Source organism: Apus apus, chromosome 7, assembly GCF_020740795.1.
Source record: "Apus apus isolate bApuApu2 chromosome 7, bApuApu2.pri.cur, whole genome shotgun sequence".
In the NCBI taxonomy this organism is placed as follows: domain Eukaryota; kingdom Metazoa; phylum Chordata; class Aves; order Apodiformes; family Apodidae; genus Apus; species Apus apus.
The window spans coordinates 9446852-9466582 of record NC_067288.1 but is presented as its reverse complement, the minus strand read 5'-3'; the positions used below and the strand labels follow the sequence as shown (position 1 = coordinate 9466582).

At 47.1% G+C, this 19731-nt stretch overlaps 2 protein-coding genes across 7 annotated transcripts in view; both read right to left on the bottom strand.

Annotated features, from left to right (window-relative positions):
- The window catches only part of NR5A2 (nuclear receptor subfamily 5 group A member 2), a 91306-nt gene extending 71828 nt beyond the window's left edge, over nucleotides 1-19478 (bottom strand). The window contains exons 1-6 of one of the 6 annotated variants that reach the window (XM_051624562.1): nucleotides 19396-19412; nucleotides 19224-19265; nucleotides 8524-8661; nucleotides 5904-6022; nucleotides 4493-4634; nucleotides 1163-1809 (exon numbers count right to left, since the gene is read on the bottom strand). In XM_051624562.1, coding sequence (XP_051480522.1) covers nucleotides 1163-1809; nucleotides 4493-4634; nucleotides 5904-6022; nucleotides 8524-8605 — 990 coding nt within the window. In that variant the 5' untranslated portion in view covers nucleotides 8606-8661; nucleotides 19224-19265; nucleotides 19396-19412. Of the gene's footprint in view, nucleotides 1-1162; nucleotides 1810-4492; nucleotides 4635-5903; nucleotides 6023-8523; nucleotides 8662-9107; nucleotides 9263-9297; nucleotides 9649-19223 lie in introns of those variants that run through there. The other 5 variants (XM_051624557.1, XM_051624560.1, XM_051624558.1 and 2 more) reach the window with 5 other exon arrangements.
- On the bottom strand, nucleotides 6552-7111 carry LOC127386886 (translation initiation factor IF-2-like). The gene is made up of 2 exons (XM_051624563.1): nucleotides 7015-7111; nucleotides 6552-6913 (listed from the first exon to the last, which is right to left on the bottom strand). The coding sequence occupies exons 1-2, from the start codon at nucleotides 7109-7111 to the stop codon at nucleotides 6552-6554; spliced, it is 459 nt and encodes a 152-aa protein (XP_051480523.1).
- Nucleotides 19479-19731: the final 253 nt, after the last annotated feature.

The window sequence follows — 19731 nt, the reverse complement described above, 5'->3', positions numbered from 1 at the left end:
TCTCCCTTCTGTGCTCTTGATTAATGTAGATTCAATTCTCAGGGAATGTCTACAGTAATTGTTGTATTTGGATATTGTATTGTTTTCCCTTAGCTTGACAGTAGTCAGCAAGAAATTATGGGTGGTCACAAAACTTCACAGATTTTGGCAGCGAATCATTGCAGCAAAAGCTTCACTGTGCAGTAGACAGAGGTTCAGTAACAAGCAATATAATAGAGGAATTAAGAGGTGATTTGAGTTCATCATCTTGAGGTTTTATTGAGATTAAAAAAATAATCTTTCATTCATTCCAGAACTAACTTCTGTATCAAGAGAGTGGTTATAAACTGCAGTTTCTGCTGTCTGATCCCAAATTTCTGGCTTAAAGTTCAGACCTGGCCACAACAGACCACAAACTTGCCTTAAAAAGTCCAAGAAATGTAAAGGGGGGGATTCCTGGCCATCAGGGAGCTGTGCATGAGAACTTACATGAGTACTCCAAGAAAATTAAGCACCTAAAGGTCATCTTAGCTAGTACAGATTAAAGGAATCCCTCGTATATCAGTGGTAATGAGAACCAAAAGGAGTACTAAAGGTATCTTCTGCCTCCTTGCTTTCTATTCTTTGTATACTCTGCTTAGGATTCAGCCCTCCTGGTTAACTACACACATAAGAATGCATAAAATAATATCCCATTGAGAAAGTCAATATTCCAAATGTGGACTTTATATGAGGAGTGTACAGAAAAAGAATGGCATTCCCTTGTCTGTTAAGTGAGGTAATAAAATAATTACATAAATGAATGTAGAATGGTGTAACAGGCATGCTTAAAACTCTGAATACAAGCCAGACAGTGAGCAAAACTGACAGGGAAAGAGTAAAAATTATGTGAGGTCCTATGGAGGTTAATAACACTTGTGATGAATGGTTAAGTACAGAAGAGCTGAACTGAAACTTGAGTGTCTTTGCTACAGCTAATTAGAGATTCAGGTAGAAGATGACTACAAGTTTCTCCTCATAATTGTCTGCCTACTTGAAGCCAAAAAAATTATGAATGAGATGCTTGGAAGAAAAAACCCACAACAAAACAAAAACCCTGTAGTTTTTTGCTTGACTACAACATTGTAACAAATGGTGCATTTTTCTTGACTGAACAATAGAATAATGTAAGATTATTACCTACCTTAAGTTCTCTAAAAAAGATGCTACTTCTAGCCCACTCAACAATGGAGAAGAGGGTTTGGTCAGCCATTTTACACATAAGCCCAAATGTGTTGAGCTTCTCGTGTTTGCTTCTGTTGGCTTGCTCTTGCTGCAGATATGCCATGATCTTAGCTTGGACTTGAGGCTCATCTGGCTCACATTTCAAGAGTTCCAATATCAGATGTGGAATACTTGCTGGTGAGCTTGTCTGGTAACTATCCATATATGAGTAGCCCATTATTGACTCTGGTGAACTAGTGTAAGGGTCAGGGTACTCAGACTTGATAGCTCGGCTTGGAAAATGGCCATAGGTTTGGTAACCTTGTAAGCTGCCATGGGGTGGCATTGTCATACTAATTGGAGAGGTTACAAAGGGACTTCTGTCGTAGTCTGCAGGAGGCAAGGCAGTATGGTTCAGAGGTAGGCCTTTGGAGGCAGAATGGATGTTCTGGATTGCAGAGGATATTGTCAGGTCAGTCGGCATTGCCTGAATCACCTGAGTCATGGCTTCCAGTTTCAGTCCATTTGCTCGGATAAGCGCTTTCTTCTGCTGCTTCAGTGCCCTGTCTCTCTTGTACATTGGTCCAAACTTGTTTCGACCGCCACGCATTCGGTCAGCTCGCACAGCTGTCAGGGGAGAGGAGGAAGTTAATTACTTAAAATTTGGAATCCATATTCTTTAATGAAACAAACATTATGACAGAGCAGAAATGTAAAAATGTGACAAGTTTGTTGTTGTTGTTTTTTCCCTACAAGGCAGCACTTTTATTCTTGAAGAAAAATTTATTTTTACTTGAAAAAATGTCACTTTTTTCTGGTAATTTAAATATCACATGCATATATTACTAACACAGAAAGACTTCTCTTTACATTGATTGGATCACAGGGACAAACACAATGGCTGGCTACAAAAATTTCACACCTGCTATGGGATCATGTGGAGATCTCAGTGTATATTTGATTTTATGTCAAGCTACTGTGTCGCTAAGAAACAAGGGCTGATGTTCAGAATTTGTCTGAGACGTATCCAGCAGACCACACTGTCTCATTCTGATCATTCCTTTACTGCATTCCACTACAGCAAAACATCTGAAATGTAAATTGTGAAATGTTCAGTAATCACAAAGGGAAATACGTTTTTTCTTGGCAAAAGGGAAATATTTCCTTTCAACTATTCTGTTCAGGTTGGTGTAGAACTTTAAGAGATTTCTAGTTACCTGAACAGCTCTACAGAAATGTTTAGCTGCAGTTGGAATTTGCAGAGCGAAAGCTGTCAGCTTGCTGCCTTCCATGCAGAAGGTAGAAGTGAAACAGAAACTATTGACACTGTTCTGGCTTGTAGTATCTCTGGAATTAGAAATAATTACAACAAATCTACCTCAACAGCTGCCTGGGGAGTCATACTGGTGGTCTCTGTCACAGCAGTGTCTGTCACCATGGTATATATGTAATGGACGACTGAGTAGCTCTCACCAAGCCCACCTTGCCCAAAGGCAATTAGATTGAAAGAGGAACCTTTGACAGCCTACTGATATGTTAAGACTGCTGGAGGTTAAGTTTGTGAGCTTTTTATCTTAGGGATTAGTAGAACATTAAAAATTTATTATGAGTGCTAGAAATGCATAATACCATACATTATCATAAGGACTTTAACGTTTAATGTTTGTTTTTTTTTTTTGGTCCCTGGTAATTTATGAACTAGACTTTAAGGCTATATATATATCACTATCAGGGAAACACACATATAAATGTCAGAAGTATTTACAATTATGGAAGCACATGTTCTTCCAATTTTCTAAACAAAGCAAAAGAAGTTGTATGGATGTGTGGATAAGGAAGCTACAGTGCCTTTTTTAGAGTATCTTTAAAACTACAGTTACTGCTTAAATTTCTAGTAAAATGCTGCTGCTAATATTGATGTTGAATGTTGATTTTGAGCAAAATACAGAACACTAATAATTAAAATAATTAAATCACCTTGCTGGGAAATTTCACTACCTCTCCATACATAATATCCTTCTAGGTATTCTACAATTAAAACCAGTGGGACAAATTGTTTATCATTTCCTATAGAAATTAAGGTGACCTGCATGTAATCACAGAAGACAAAATTTGGACCTGTATCATTGTCAGCAACTGAGAGGAGATAAAAGTAGGAGTAGATAAATGTATTTGATCCGTGTTCTTAACATCAACAATGAGAAAAGGATTCCAAATGTCCTGTTACACTATTTGAATTTGGAAGAACGTGCACTGAGTCAGGATGTTCGGTGCAGTGTGTTCAGTCTTGTGGGCAAATAGAATAGTATTGAAACCATCATACTGCAGGGTGCTGTTTTTTCTGTTTATCTTCAGTTATATCAACAGCTTTCCTTTGCCAGACTCAGGTGATTTGGCCTTATCCTTTGTGGTTCCCTTCATGGTTTATGGCTTCCCCCCTTGGACTGATTTTTTCCTGGTTAAGCATCTAGGGCAAATACTACTTCAATGCATTTGTAAGAATAAGATATTTAGGAGTTTGTCCTTGGTCAAGCAGATATGTAATTTGCTGTGAAATCTGAATTTTAATATTTTATATATCAGAGTTAGAATGAACTGTGTGAGATTCTCAAATTCAAGTTAATAATTTTGGATCCAGTTATTTCAAAGGGTATTGTACACTCCTCATTGTTCACTGTACATTAGAGAGTGAAATGAAGTAAAAAAGATGCCTTATTCTCTTTCATTTCTAATAGCATCTCAGGTGTGGCATAACAAAAATGTAGGACACAACTTTAGAGGCGATTTGGTTCCTTAATTGCAAAGGGAAGCTGACATGAGAAAACCCTGTTACTTTATCTGTTTCTCTGTTTTCTGCCTTTTACTTGAAAGAATATATTAAAACAACCCTAGATAAAATATAAGTAAAATCAGATCACTCTCCATAACAATGAGTAAATTTTTTTTTTTTAATCTGGAGACTTCTTACAGATTTCATGTTCAATCTAAAGTAAGTCCTTTTAAAAGGCTGCAAAACTATTATATCTACATCCATTAATTCACAAACTCCAAAATTTTGACATAACAAATCATGTACATAAATGGAAAAATTGATTATGGTTTTGACTAGTTGCTAGTGAGTTACCGTTTAGTCATTAGATATTTTTTTTTAATCCACAATTTCATTGATCATACAAAGTTGCCTCATTTCAAGAACATTATAAATATGTAGCATTAAAAAAAAAAATAGCACATAATACCGTGTGATGCTATCATTTTCAAAATTAATCTATAGTATAGTTGACAATACCAGCAAGACTATATCTCTTACCTTCCAATTTCATTCCAACACTTAGACATTTTTGAAATCGACAGTAAGGGCACCGTTTTCTCTGTGTTTTGTCAATCTGGCAATTCTGATTTTCTATACATGTGTACCTTTTGTTATTCTGGACTGTTCGCTTAAAGAATCCCTGTGTGATAGATAGAAAAGTTAGCCTGTTTTGCTTGAAGAGCATGTTTCAGCATTTTATTTTATGGAAATAATTTTAACATTTTTCAGACACCACTCAAGCACTTAGAAGTTATATAATTTGTTTTAAATTACAGTGAGATGTACTCAGGAGAAAACCACCAGACTCCGGCAGAGTTTCCTTGCGTTAGTGCTATGTTGTACAGATTGATGTCAAAGCTTGATATGACTGGCTATAGTCTCCTGTGCACCAAATAGTAGTAGCAGAAATAGTGATGTCAAACAGTTCCTTCTGTGTTCTTTAGTTATTTAATCAAGCCTTCCTTCTACAATAGTTTTACATTAAATAAGTTAGAACACTGTTGCAAAGATAAAGGCAAAGTATCTCTGGCTACTGTACATCCCAGTGCTACATGCTAGAGGCACAAGAAGTGCTTATTATTCATTTCTCATTTATTATTTTTAAATGAAAATATAATGTGCCAAGTTAATTTTTCAATGCAACTAAATATTCTAAATTGCATTGTTCTGACAAAGGAGCTTCAATTACAGTCCATTACGTAGGTGTAAAAACTTTTTTAAAAAATTACAGGAAAAATTTGACATGTAATAAATTCCTATGTATTTAAACCCTTCAGTATAATAGAATTGTGCAGATACACTTATCTTCCAGCAAGTTACATTTATAAATATTTTATTCTCAAAATTAATTATCTAAAATAAATGATGCAATAGTTACTTGACTTTGTGTGTCAAGTGAGCTCTGACAGTTATAGTTTGTATGAAAAAAGTGCATGGTCATTGCAGCCACAGACACATTGTAATATTGAAAGATGAAAAGATCTTATGAAAGCTGCATTAGATTTTGCAAAGCTGATCTGTATTGAGGATACTTTTCCTACTTTACCATCCAGGAACAGAAATACTCTGAATGTATATAAATCAACTAAAATCAATATTTAGGAGAGGTAGGAATGAAAGTTATTCTAGAACTGTAATACTTTGCAGCAGCAACATACTTAAAAGCAAGGATAAATGTACAATGCAAAACAGTCCAAGTTGTTTCCATTTGTGCAGATGAGATCTCACAAAGAGACTTCTAAATCCTAAAGCTTTTTGGTGGTTATTTTTTTACCTGAAGGTAACAGAAATGTTTCAGAAATAAGACAAGTTATTACACGTGTTTTCTTTAATTATTTTTTTCTGCTTATATTTGAAACTTTTTTTTTTTTTTGCTGTCTGTGTTTGTGTGAAGCAATTAGTACAGAACCTTGCAGCTTTCACAGGTGAGAAGTCCATAATGGTACCCAGACACTTTATCTCCACAGACTGGACACAGTTCCTCAAGGTCTTCATCATAAGAGTAATTCACCATTTTAAACTGAGACACTAGGGAAAGGAGAAACAGCACATTCAATTAGAATTTACATTAATAACTCGCTTTTTTTGTAACTGTTCTCATCTAGAGAGAAGGCTCAAACACATCACTGCAAACTGAGGGGCAGGGGGAAGTTTTCTTTTTAAAAAAATACAGCTTGCATAGAGACATGCAACTTTTCATCAACAGCAAACGTGTAGGATACTTAGCAAGCGGGACAAAACCCATCAGACTCTCCGTTTTGTGTTCTAAATATTTATATTTACAGTGTCCTTAACCTTACTTATGTCCTTAGTATAAGGAATCACAAACTAAATGAATCTATTTAAATCCGCAAATGCTCATGGGCAAGCTTTGTAAAAAGCAGAATGAAAAGATTGTCACTTGCGTGTTTAAAGTAACTCAGTTAGTTTCCTTTTAAGTTTTCTTTCAACATCAGCTTGCAAATATTTACTTAGCCTAAACTTGTATCTTACAGACCCAGCACTTTTGCGCCGCAGTAAATGCAAGTTAGTTACTTGCAAAACCAACTCAAACCAACTATCTCCGCGCGCCCCAAACTCGTTGTCTCGGGGTGTCTGCTCCCCTCCCGCCCTGCCCCGGCCGACGGGCTGCGCTGCGTGCGTGCACGGAGCCCCCCGGGCTTCGCAGCCGCGGCCCCGCGGCGACGGCGGAGCCGCTTTCAGCCCTGGTCGGCGGCTCTCCGCGGGTGGGCAGAGGGTTCACGGGCCGGGACCGCTGACCTCGGGGGAAGGTCGGGGCCTGCCCAGCCCACGTCTGCCGGTACCGGGGACGAGCGGGAAACCTGCACGCCGGGGCCGCCTGAAGTTTGTGCCGCTCGGGGAAACGACGGGGAGGAGCCGGCCGCCAGGAGGGGACGGGAGCGGGGGGGGTAAAACAAGCTGAATGAATGCACACAGCGCGGTTAGTCGAGCCGGGTTCCCCACACAAAGAGCCCAGTCAGCCGCTTCGGTTATTTCCAAAAAGAAACGCCGACGCTCACCGCGGGGCAGGGTTCCTTCCCCTTCCCTACTGCTAAACCTCCGATCTGCTCGGCAAGCGCAGCGGCAGCGGAGAGAGAGGCTGGAGGCGCCGGGCATCGCAGCGGCACCGCTGAGGATGTCACTTCTTTGCCGGTAACCCCTCGGCTGCCCCGGTTCGGGGGCACTACGGCGGGCAGAGTTCACCCCAAGCCCCCGGGCGGGGCGCCCTGCTGGGGGCGCGGGAGCTCTGCGCCCCTCCGCCACGGCACGGGGGCTGCGCCCCGGCGCTCGGGAGAGTTGCTGGTAAGCCCGGGGAGCGCTAACCCGCCAGCACACAGCCGGGAAAACGTTTCCAGAGCGACCTCGGCACGGAGTGGGATCGCCGCCTGCCAGTGGCGTGGGGCGCACAGGGGGTGGCCGCCGGCGGAGGAGGAGGGCCCGGCACTCCCCTCTGCTCCCGCGGATTCAGGGTTCGGCGCGGGGTCGAAGTTCCCTCTCGTAGGAAAATCCAAGTGGGAAAGCAGGGGGTTTCCGAGCGCCGTGCCCTGGCATGGTTCCTCCTCTGCGGGCGAGTAAAGGGGTGGGCGAGCCACCCCCAGCATCTCCGAGGCCCCCGGCCCACTCCGCCTCTGCTTTGCAGCAGGCTCCCGGCGGGAGAGAGGGTAATTTCCAAAGGGCAGCCCGGACGGGAGTTTCTGCCCCGGGAGAGGCGAGCAGGGCGGGGCGGACAGTGTCCGCGAACCGAGCTGCTAGTTCCGCGGCAGTGAGCCGACCCCGCCGCGGCGGCCCTCGGACGGGGGTCTCCGCTGTCTCCCTCTGGGCAGCGCTCCGGTCCGCAGCCGGCACCGGGAACGGTCTCGTCCCGCTCCAAAGAGGCGCTTCCAGCGCCATCCTAGCTCGGGCATTCCGCTGTCTTCCCGGGTACCCCGCAAAGGCGCAAATCCGCCGTGGCGTCGGGGCTCCCTACTGCGAAGTTTCGCTCCGCCGCGGCCGTCCCACCTGCGCTGTGCCTGCGGGCGCCGCACCCGCGGGACAGAGCCGCGGCCGAGCCCCAGGGACACCGGCAGCAGGCGAGCCCACCGCCGTCGCCTCGGGCCCTGGTCTGGGGACTGTGTATGGCACACGGTGGTGCTCGACAAGACTTCCCCGCGTAACTATCCCTGCTATAAACTTCAAGTCTGTTTTGCGCGGCCCGGGAACGAGCCCGAGTCCTTCTGAATCAACAGCGGGGCCGGTATCCCCAGGCAGTGACCAGAGGGGCGTCTACACCCAGGGGAAGGCTCCCGCCGGCCAGCTGCTTGACAGTTCCCCGGCCGCGGCTACACCTCCTGGTCGGGATCTTGCTATTGCAAGGTGCCCACCCCAGCCACGATGGAATTTGGCCCGTGAAGGCAGGGGCTCGGAGCAGACGGCAGTGGGGAAGCTCCCAGGCAGCAGCCGTAAACTTTTTTGGCAGGACGAAGGGGCGGTTTTCCGAGAGTGGGCTCGAGCGTGCGCGGTCGGGGAGCGCCGTGCTTTTCCCCCCTTACCTTGCATGTTTTCCGGCATCTGCCCCTGTTCTCCATTCGACCGGGCGAGTCCCAGAGTCTCCGTCTCCACTTTGGGCAGCATGACAAGGCGGCTGCGGGCCGGGATGGGGGCTCCGTGTCCGTCCGCGATACCAGCACCTGGACACGGCAGCACAGATTTAGCTGAAGCAAGGGGCGTTCGGCGGCTGCTGCCTTTCCCTCCTCCTCCTCTTCCCTCCCTCCACTCCACGCCAGTCCTTGCTCTCCTGCGGCGGGAGCACCGAGCGGCCCCGGCCGCCGGGAAGCGCTGCCGGGTGCCCGCGGCTGGAGAAGCCGCGGAGCGGTAGTTGGGCTGCAGGCGGCGTGGCCGGAGAGGAGAGGAGGAGGAGGAAGACCGGGGGGTGCCGGGGAAGAAGGAGGAACCCCGGGAGCCCGCAGCAGCTCCACCCGGGGCTCAGCGCGGCGGCAGCCCGGCACCCCGATCCATGCGGAGCGGCACAGTGCACAGGAGCACTCTGCCGCTGCTGGTGCTGCTGGACAGGGTTCCCACCCCTGTCCCCCTCCTCCCTTCCTCCCTCCTCCTCCTCCTCCCCTTCTTCCCCCACCACAAATGCGGAGGTGCCGAGTCGGGACCTCTAGCCCCGGACCCGCGGGGAGGCGCTCCCGGAGCCCGGGGGCTGCAGGGCCTGGGGGGCTCCTGCGAAGGGGGGCCCCAACAGCGCCCTTGCAGCCAATAAGGCAGAAGCGGATGAGCAACACCCCCCGCGCGCACACAGACACCGCGCACACACGCACAGGAGCACACACACTTCCCCAGCGCTTCCCCTGTCCGGTTGTTCAACGGGGCTGTGAAGTCGGGGTCAGGGCTGCAGCCGCCCCTGCCAGCCCTAGCGGAGCCCGACGGGTCACCAACCACGCCGAGTCCGGCTGTGCCTGCTCTCCCTCCCGCGGGGTGTCCGGCGGGCAGCCCCGCTCCAGCTCCCTTGGGGCCGACGGGGCAATACCCCTGCCTGGCCAGCGGCGGCTGCGGGAACCCCGGGCGGGCGGGGATAAGCGGTGGAAACCCCTGCTCTAGAAGACCCCCAGCTCTTGCGGCCACGCTGCCGCCACGCAGACCTGAAGACTGAGAAAAGTGGGTGGGAGCCGTGGTGGAGCTCGCTGTACCTATTCAGGCTTTTTGCGTCTCCCTCCCCTAAACTTCTTGCGAAATTTGTCGGTGCCAGTGACATCGTTTTCACAAAAGCCAAAACCCTGGCACAGCCATTACTTAAGCAAGAACCTCCCTTCCCCGGCTCACAGAGCAGCGAACGGCACACTTCCAAGTCGTTCCAAAGAACTTGTTTCTCGCAAGCGGGTGCCCCGCGGCGTGGCGGGGGTCCGGGGGCGATGGGGTGCCAAGCTGGCCGGGGAACCGTCCCCGCTGTCCTCCGCGCCCCTTCCACGCCGAGAGCGCCCAGGGAGGCTCCGCGCCGCTCCCGCTGCTGCGCGTAGGTTTGGCGGTGTGGGATGAGCGGTATTTGCACCTCTGAAAGCAACCGAGACCCCCGCCCGAGCGCTCGGCTGCCCGTAGTCCTCTGACACTGTAATTATCTCCGTTGTGTATATTAAGAGCTGAAAATGTGTGGCAGTGAAAATTGCTTCCGATCGAAAGTGAGGCGCAGACCTGTCTCCAGCGCAGAGTATAGCATTTCCCATGGGTTGGGGGCGAGTTCGTGAAGATTGACCTTTGTTGTAACGTATGAAATACTTGTGATGATGGCAGTGTGGACAGCGGTGGGACAAGCCCCCACGTACAGAGAGCGTACTCAAGTTGTTTAGTTTCCTAGACAGTTTACACTTTTCCCGTCCAGTAACTGGAAAAAGAGACTTTTGCTTAACTCAGTGCAGATCCCGAGCCAACCCAACACCAGCACTACTGGAGCAAAAATGTCCCCTTCTTTCCTACTCTGTGCAGGGATTGATATATTGGGATGGACCCAACGCGCAGAGGCTCGGACTTCTCGGGCTCCTTCCATTCTCACCTTTTGCCCACTCCACTTCGGGCGGGAGGCCAAGTAGGCGAGCTCTTGATCTATATCAACACATTATTTCTTAAGTTGTCGCAGTTCAACAGTTCGCCTGCGGCTAAGTTTTAGCACAGCAGGATGGAGAGCTGCTGGAGCGGCCAGCTCGGTGGCTAAGGCGGGGTAGCTGAAAACCATCCCAAACCTTACAGGCAGAAGTAGCTCGGGCTGAGACCACGTCTCGGCCGTTAGGAAGTCGTTCCCAGACACATTAATTACAAATAACCCCTCTCACAAGGGTCGTCGTGCAGCATTGCTCTGCGCGGAGCCCGGGCCCGCTCAGCGCAGGCGGCTCCGCTCCCCCGTGCTCCCGCCGGGAAGGGGGTCGGGGTTGCGGGCCGGGGGTCTTTACGGCGCGGCGCAGCCGCGGCCCTCTGGCCTTGCAAAGCCTGCAGCTGGGCCTCCAGCCTGCTGCTGTCCCGACGGGTGTCCAAAGGACCCCGGGGGCGGCTCGCAGAGGAGTTTGGACTCCTCGCAGCCCTTCCCAGCAGGAGAAACGTTGTCAGAGCACGGCTCCGGCTGCATTTATAGCAGACCGTGGGAAGTTTAATGGATATTCGCAGGACACCGCCGGACCTGGCTCCTGCAGCCCGCTGGGCTCCGTCGGGGAAAGAGCCGGTCCCTTTCCCGGCCGTTGGCCGCAGGGTGGGTCACGTCGCTTGGCGACGCTCCGCCGGGGCGCTCCGTGCCGCCACTCCCGTTATAGCTGATACGGGAAAGGCACACGCGTTTTAGGGGAAAGCCAGGGAAGGAAACCCCGCGACCGGACAGGGAAGGCGAAACCAGCCCGAGCAGCCGGGGCCAGGGGAGCTGCGGCCACCACGGGCAGCCTGGCCGGGCCGGCTCCCCCCCGCCAGCACTCGCCCTCAGCACGGCTCTAACACTAGTCCCCGGACTCCTCGCTCCCACTTATGGGCTTAATGTCATTCTACCGGGGAAGGGTTTGGAGCGAGTTCAAACTGTACATCACATAGCCACTCCATGAGCTATGGCTGTGGATGAAAATACTTTGGAGTGGTTATTACACATCCACATTTCTCCGAAGTAACAGTTTAGGGCAGTACATGTTATAAATGATACCTGGTCCCTTGTGGCTCCATTTAATTTAACATGGAGTTCTAGCTCGCACGATTGCCTTGAGCAACCTTAATTACCCTTTCTTCTAATCTCTTCTCCATTCCTTACAAAGTTATCCAAACTTTTTTAAAAATATGATTTCTCTCCTGAGTTTGCCTGCCTTCTTCTGACTTTGCCTGAAGGTCTTGATTGACGCGTGTAATTATAATTATAAAAGATGATGGCTCGGGGAGCCTTCAGCAGCCTTGATTAGTACGAGGAGCAAGACCTGGAATATTTTATACTTCCCTATTTAAATGTATATATATTTACATTTAAAAAACACAGTCTAGCTGTAAATAATCTGAAGCTTCTTCCACCTCTTTGTTTTCAAGGTAGAGGGTTCTGTGTGGTGGTGTTTCAAGGCAAGCTCCAATTTCTTACAGCTTCAGCGAGGCCACAGAACTGCAAATTTCAATTTGTCCCTAAGCAGGAACATTTCCAACTTGGAGGGTCTGCTTGATGAGCAGCAAAGAGCACGCACCCTTCTAGCTTTGTGTCACAAAGTGTCCTGGAGAAGGTTTATCTTCCTAGCAAGCAAACTCTAGCGAAAGAGAACTTTTCCTTTTTTGAGGGGGGGAAGGCTTGGGGCTGGAGGGGGAATGTTCAAGACAAACTTCGAAGAAGCAAGTGAAACTTTTCTGCTGGGAAGTCTAAATCCAAAGCTGATCAAAAAGACTCATAGAGGGAAGTATTTCAGAAGGAGAGGAATCCGCATCCTGTCCTCCCTTCTGCTCCCGCTGAGCATTCCCGTTCACCGCCAACCCAGAGATGCTCTGAGCAATCACTCACTTGAAACCAGCTTCAGCCAGGCGCGGGGCGAGAGCAGCGAAACAGCCCCGGGCACAGCCAGACGCGGCCCCGGGTACAGGCGAGCGCGGCTGTGGGAAATGCCCCGGAAAAGGCAGCATGTGGCAGTGCGGAAGGCACAGGGCCCCTCTGCAGCTGGAAAAGTTTATAACGCGAGTTTGCTGCTTCACCTCATACGCCTCTCACGCCCAACTTTAACAGACTGTTTACACCAGGAAAAGTGTATCAAATACAGGCTTCTCTTCTCTTCTCTTCTCTTCTCTTCTCTTCTCTTCTCTTCTCTTCTCTTCTCTTCTCTTCTCTTCTCTTCTCTTCTCTTCTCTTCTCTTCTCTTCTCTTCTCTTCTCTTCTCTTCTCTTCTCTTCTCTTCTCTTCTCTTCTCTTCTCTTCTCTTCTCTTCTCTTCTCTTCTCTTCTCTTCTCTTCTCTTCTCTTCCTCTCTCCTCTCCTCTCCTCTCCTCTCCTCTCCTCTCCACTCCTCTCCTCTCCTCTCCTCTCCTCTCCTCTCCTCTCCTCTCCTCTCCTCTCCTCTCCTCTCCTCTCCTCTCCTCTCCTCTCCTCTCCTCTCCTCTCCTCTCCTCTCCTCTCCTCTCCTCTCCCCCTCTCGCCCTCTTCTTTCTTTCTTTCTTTCTTTCTTTCTTTCTTTCTTTCTTTCTTTCTTTCTTTCTTTCTTTCTTTCTTTCTTTCTTTCTTTCTTTCTTTCTTTCTTTCTTTCTTTCTTTCTTTCTTTCTTTCTTTCTTTCTTTCTTTCTTTCTTTCTTTCTTTCTTTCTTTCTTTCTTTCTTTCTTTCTTTCTTTCTTTCTTTCTTTCCTTGCTTTCTCTTTCTCTCGCTTTCTTTCTCGCTTTCTCACTTTCTCTCTCTCTCTCTCTCTTTCTCTCTTTCTCTCTTCCTTTGTCTATTTCTCTCTTCCTTTCTCTCTTTCCTGTCTTTTCTCTCTCTTTTATATCTCTTCTCCCTTCTCTCCCCTTTCCCTTTCATTTCATTTCTTCCTCCTTCCACTCCTTAGCATAAACACGACCACTATAGTACGATGCGGAGAGTACCTCGAAACCTTTCAAATTCCGTAGCCAACGAGCTCCTCTCATCACTTTGCCGAGGGAATACTGTTTTTGATTCCTAGGGATTAATTTGAGTGGAGGCTGTTAGTGCCTCGTACTCAGGCTTTATAGAGTAAACAGTCCCCTCTAGAGAACTGAAAAATAAAACCAAAACTCAGACACAAGAATACACTTTTTTTTTCTGATGGGTTGGTTTTGTTTGTTTGTTTGTTTGTTTGTTTTTAATCCACCGACAGTGAATCAGAGTGGGTGCTTCAGGCTGAAATATTTTCTGTAGTAAAACGCACAGCACAGAGGATCGCTTTCCAAACACTGTTGCCGTTTTCTCTGCTGCGAATCATTCACTGTTGCCTTACGAAGATGTCGATCCTCTCTCGTCCGAACTAAAGAACCATTTCCAAACAGTCAGTTATTGACCGAGGCGCTGTTTTTCGAGCCTGGCCAAGCTTACCACTGCACTCTGGAATGCGCTGCCGCCTTATAAACACCTGGCAGCAGAGTGATGCAAACTGCGGGAGACACCGGAGCGAGGAGTAAGCCGGGCCAAGTGGGTGGTAAAGCATCGCTGTGATTGCCTTTCTTTTATTGCTAAGTGAGTCACCAGGGAGGTGTTGTAACACTTCACCCTGTCCTGCTGCTGCCGCCCGGCTTGGGGCGCCGCGGTGCCCCCCGCACATCGCCCTGACTGGGGCCGCGCTTCCTCCCGCCGGGCCGCCCGCCCGAGAGGCGGCACGCGTGCGGGCAAGACGGGGAGGCATTCCTGGTTGCAAGGCAGTTTTCTGGAGGAGACTTCGCTGAACAAACTGGAGGCGTGGAAGAGCTGAGAGTCCGGGGGGCCGGAAGCGGAGGCACCCTCGAGCGCCCTCCGGGAGGTGGCGAGCCCTGCCGAGAGCTTGCGGGAGCGGTTCCCTGGATCGATAGCATCACCAGCAGTGAATCGCAGCCTTTTCCACGCGGCAGCCTCTATCCACTAGGACACCTAAAGATGCACTTTTGCAAGCAGGAACTTTTTTTTTTTTTTTTTTTTCCCCCGATTAATTACATTACTTCCCTGGGGAAAACGCATTTTAGTCTCGCAGTTTGGACCTGTTGCCGCTAACGGGGCGACGGGAAAACGTGCTTGCCCTGAGCGCTTCTGCCAGATGCGGGAGTGGCGGCTCCCCTTTCCTAACGGGTGGCGAGGAGGTGAATCCAAAAGCAGGGGCCCCGCTCCGCACCCGCCTGGCCCGAAGCGGAGCCACTGCCCGGCGCGGTGCTCCGCGGTGCTGTGCGGGAGGGAACCGCCGCGGGGCCAGGCCGTAAGGACGCCGCGGACTGGCCCGGCGCCCTCACTCACTTACCCGCTGCCAACCCACCACCCCTTTCCAACACTGATAATTATTTACTTTTCTGATGAGGCTCTTCTGTTTCTTCCTGTGCTGCCCTTTTGCAGCCGAGTGTGGAACTTCTAGTTATAAAAGCTAGAGCTTGGTCTGTATATATCTATATCTATCTATCTATATCTATATCTCCAAATATATTTGTATGTAAAGCAAGGCTCCTGTCAAAGCTGAGTGCTGTTGTCTGTATCATCAGAGATAATTGATTTCTATCTTGCACAGACAGGCTTAAAAATGATTTTTTTTTTTTTTTTTTTTTTTTTTTCGGATGCAACCGACCTTGATCTGTTGGTGAAAAAAAATAAAAATATGTTTTAGGTCTGCTTGCCCTCCCCTCCCAACAATTATGTTTTGAAGCTTGGAAAACTTTATTTAAAATAATTTAATAGCTGGGTGTTTGGGTTTTTTTGGTTTGATTTTCTTTTTTCTTTTTTTTCTTCTTATAATGAAGAAAGCTTAAACATATATATAGCTATCTCATGTAATATTTCTCCACACATAAACATAGAATCATAAAACAAATAATGAGAAGATGAACTAGGCATACTGAGAAATATTGATAAGGCTTGTGTATATATGCATGTCTATTTTATTTAATAATGTATTAATATGTATTAATATATAAGGTTGCATACCTATGTAATATATATATAATGTACTCGTGTAATATGTGAATCAACTCCAGAAGTTAAGAGTAATCTGACACGAGAAGAAGTTGTAGCAGTTTTCCCCACACTGCAGCCAAACACACAACTCCTGCAGCAGATAATTATTCCTTCATCCTATATAAGGACAACTTTGAGAGCTGACCTTTAAATTACCCACACGGACAAGTGGCTGGAGGCATTTTATCAGCATTGGAGGTTTCCCTCTGGAGACCACAGGCATCATCGTTGTTACTTTGCCTCATGTATTTTGGATTTTAAAATCAGACTAACTAGAAAAATTGGGTGAAGTGTAAATACTGCCTCTTTTTAAAATATCCCAGTTGCCGTATAGTGACAGGGAAAGTATTAATGGGAAGAAAACTGATAAAAGTAAAGAATAACAGCAAGAGTTCACTTATAAAAAACATTACCTATGGCACATGAAACAGCCCAACAGTTCACTCCTGTGGAAGCTTGCCCACATCATGGCTGGCCAAAATCATAATCCAAACTTTTAAAGGTAATATTTGCTGTCTTTGTTGATTATATGAAATTCCAAATAATAATAATAATAATAATAATAATAATAATAATAATAATAATAATAATAATAATAATAATAATAATAATAACAACAACAACAACAACAACAACAACAATAATAACAACAAGAACATTGCCAAACTCAAGAGCACTGATTATAGTACTGTAAACTGCCTGAGGACATACATTAAAAGATGCCAGTATTATACAAGCTGAAAAATGTAACACTAAGAAACTACAAGTAGATTATTTTTCCTCTTAAATAACCATTTTTTTTAAGTTAACAAAACAGTTATTTCTGTTAAATTATTGTAGCTAATGCTTATAAAAATTGCATAGTGTCCCTGAGGACACTAAAAAAGAGGCTGATCGGAGGAAAAATGAAACTAGTCAAGTGGCTTTGTATTGCCTCAGAATATGGTAGAAGAAAAAAATCATGGCACTTCCATAAAAAATTTCCTAAGTCCATATGGTATTCTTCATCTGGAAGATAGGATGTACTATTAAGATTTTGTGAATTCCAGCTGTGTCATGGACTGGTGGGGTGGGGGAGTGCGGTGGCCGTGGCAGGGCTGCTCTAATGAGCCAACCTGCTCTTTGTAACATTAGAGAGGAAAAAAACATGGGAGGTGCTGGAAAGGACTGGACAGAAGTGAAAGTCCAGGGATGGGATTTAGTCTAAAGAGCCCTTGGCCCTGCTGGTTCTTGTACTTATACCATAGAAGGACAGCTTTTTATGCCAAGGAATTACTCTCCAAGAGCAAATAAGAACAGAATCCAGCTCCTTCTTACTTAGTTCTCCCATCTCCAAGTGGAGGCCTGCAGGGTGCTGGTGGTCACATTTAACCCTTACAGTTATGCAGTGATCAGTTTATGATGCTGAGTGAGATCTGCTTTTCAGGAATGCCAGCATTGGCTCTGACAGTGCAGTGCCATGCAAGGGTAGAATTCTCCTCCTGACCCAGGCCACACAGGATTTCAGAGACCTTCACAGGATTTAGACCTGCTTTTCTTGGGTCATGCTTTCTGAGCCTGTCCTGGTATGTCTATGATACAACACACGTATGAGTGCATGTTGGAGGTATGGTAACAACAGCTTTCTGCTAACTTATGTTTCCCCTCAACCTGTTCCTCATATCCACATGATTTAGGGAACCCAGACCTGTCAGTCTTTTGAAAGCAATGAAAATGGCACATAGTTGGTCTAAATAAGACATATGGGAATGTCTTATTTTCCCTTCTCCTTGGGCTGTATCCTTTGACCCACTATCTGAGTGACCACTCTTCAGATACATGAGATGTATTATTTTAATATCCCATGGTGAAGCCAGAGGACCAGAGACTCCTCCAGCACTTTTCCCTCCCTCGTAGCAAAAAAGAGCAGAAGTCACTGCAAGGCTCAAGAGAGTGATGCTCAGCTGGGAGCCTGGACTTGTTGCCCTTTTTCAAGTGTTTCTGGGAGCAGAGTTCTATGGAGGAGAACCCCACACCCGCAGAGAAACACCAGAGGGTCTCTTGTTTTGATCTCTCTGTGGCTTTGCTGGGTTGAGCACTCCTGCTCAGTTATGGCCTTACCCTTACCCATGTCCAACAGCCCTGTGTCCTTTGGCTGTTGTGGATGGGAAATCCTGATTGCACTGCTGGATAGTCCATATGGCTCCCTTCGAGCAGAGGCATCAGGACCCCACCCCAGAGTGATGCTGGCACGAGGCACAGCCAGGCAGAAGGCAGACTTGGTACTGTGATCTATCAGGCATTACCCTTCCAGCTGTCTGTTTGCAGCCAGGAAACCTTATTTTGGGATTGAGCAAAGTTCTTGTGTGGGACATGTAGGGCAAGTGAAGAGAGTGAGAAGAGAGCCCCTGGGGCCAGCTGCCAGGGAAAGAGCCAGGTGAAGGTGGTAGCCCTTCCTGTGGGCACTCTTTCCTTCCCTGGGAGAAGCAGCAGTTCCACCCAAGAGATCAAGATCAGGTTTCAGCTATGTTTGAGGCCATTTCCTGCACCTGTTTCTGTGCCCTCCATACCCACGGTCCCAGAGGCTCCCTTGATGGCGAGGTGCCCATATCATACCCAGCATCAGGGTGAGTCCCTCACCTGCCTTCTGATGACGCACTTCGGGGGCAAGAGGAAGAGAGTGAGTCCTGGTTCCCACATGCGGGCCAGAGCTCCCTTCTTTCATCCTTGCTGTAAACTGCTGTGATGAGGCACAGCCTTGCAAAACCCTGGGCTGTGAAACCCACAGTGCTGCTGGGCTGCCTTGTGAGGAACTTTCTGCTCCATGAATGAGAGGTTTCCTTCAGCTAGCCTTCTCCAGCTACGCTTGGCCCTGGCATAGGCTGATGGGCTGGGGGATGCTATGGCCCTGTCAATGGAAAGGCACCTTGCTCCCTGCATCTGGTAAGAGGCAGGACGACCTGAGATAGGAAGTGCGAGAAGGGCAGGGAGGTTGTGGGGAGAGGCATTAGCTGGGGCTTGGCCACAGCCACCACAGCTCTGGCAACCTGAGGCAGCTGGCTGTGCAACACCCCTTGCACCGGCAGGCCAGAGCAACCTGCGCCTGCTGGGAGCTGATGCTGTTTCCATGTGCTACTGAAAGTGCTCACTTCTTTGCTGTACTGAAGTTTAATTGACTTTCGTTATCCAGCCCACCCCACTGATTGATGATATAGCTGCATTTTTAGCTATAAAAAAATAATCTGCATTTGACACATGTGTTACAGAAAAGACCTGAAAACATTCGGACCTGAAAACATTCAGGTTTTCTTCAACAAGGATAGCCAGGCCAGAAGCAATTTCAATCTAATATTTGCAAATGTTTATACATGCAGACACACACAATTTCACAGTTATTAGCAATTGTAATAGATAAAAATACCACTAATTATCTAATTATATATTTGATAATTACATAATCTTTGCAGAGAAGTGTTATTCACTGAATCATCAGTTATTTTCTTACATTTTTATGTTGTATTGTAAAGTACTTTTTCACCTAAATACATGTGCAAATTAATCAGTTTTGTTGTAATATTTTCAGTTTGGGCAGCCACAAGTCTACTATATTTCTGCATAGTCTTCTAATCAGTTAGAAAACTGTTACTTACCAACTGATGTAAGTCCATGTTTTATAGATTCCTGTATGATGGCTGTGTGGGAACCAGAAGACATTATTAGGTGTATATATACAGTTCCCTGGGGTGCAAGGTGTACAGCATTGAGTACAGAAGAGGTGCAGCCTGTAAACTTTTCTGGCCTTGAGACCCAGGCGATAATAACCTTCAGTGAAAGTTCGCGTGATGAACAACAACAAAAAATTATCCAAGAATTCAGAAAGTAACAAGCATGTCTTTGAGTGGACTCTGTACTTTTTCCAGCATTAGTGACCTGCTGTAAACCATGTATCCCATTTCATGATAGTCTCTAATCAGAAGAATTGGAACTTGTGATAGGTTTGGCACTGTCACGTGATTTTGTACAGCTTGATAAGAGGACCCTGTTATAAAGTGACAGCAGAAGAGATAAGAACTCTTGGCAGATAATGGCAGAGAAATGATTAACCTAGAGTGGAGAGGTGCTATGAAGCCCAGAGAGTGGAAGGTTGTAAAGTTGTGG

What these genes read in the sequence shown, in the direction of transcription:
- LOC127386886 (XM_051624563.1), bottom strand. Translation starts at nt 7,111, where the DNA reads ATGCCCGGCGCCTCCAGCCTCTCTCTCCGCTGCCGCTGCGCTTGCCGA. An exon ending in GGAAGGAACCCTGCCCCGCG is followed by an intron (nt 6,914 to 7,014) that starts GTGAGCGTCGGC and finishes GCATTCATTCAG; the next exon opens with CTTGTTTTACCCCCCCCGCT.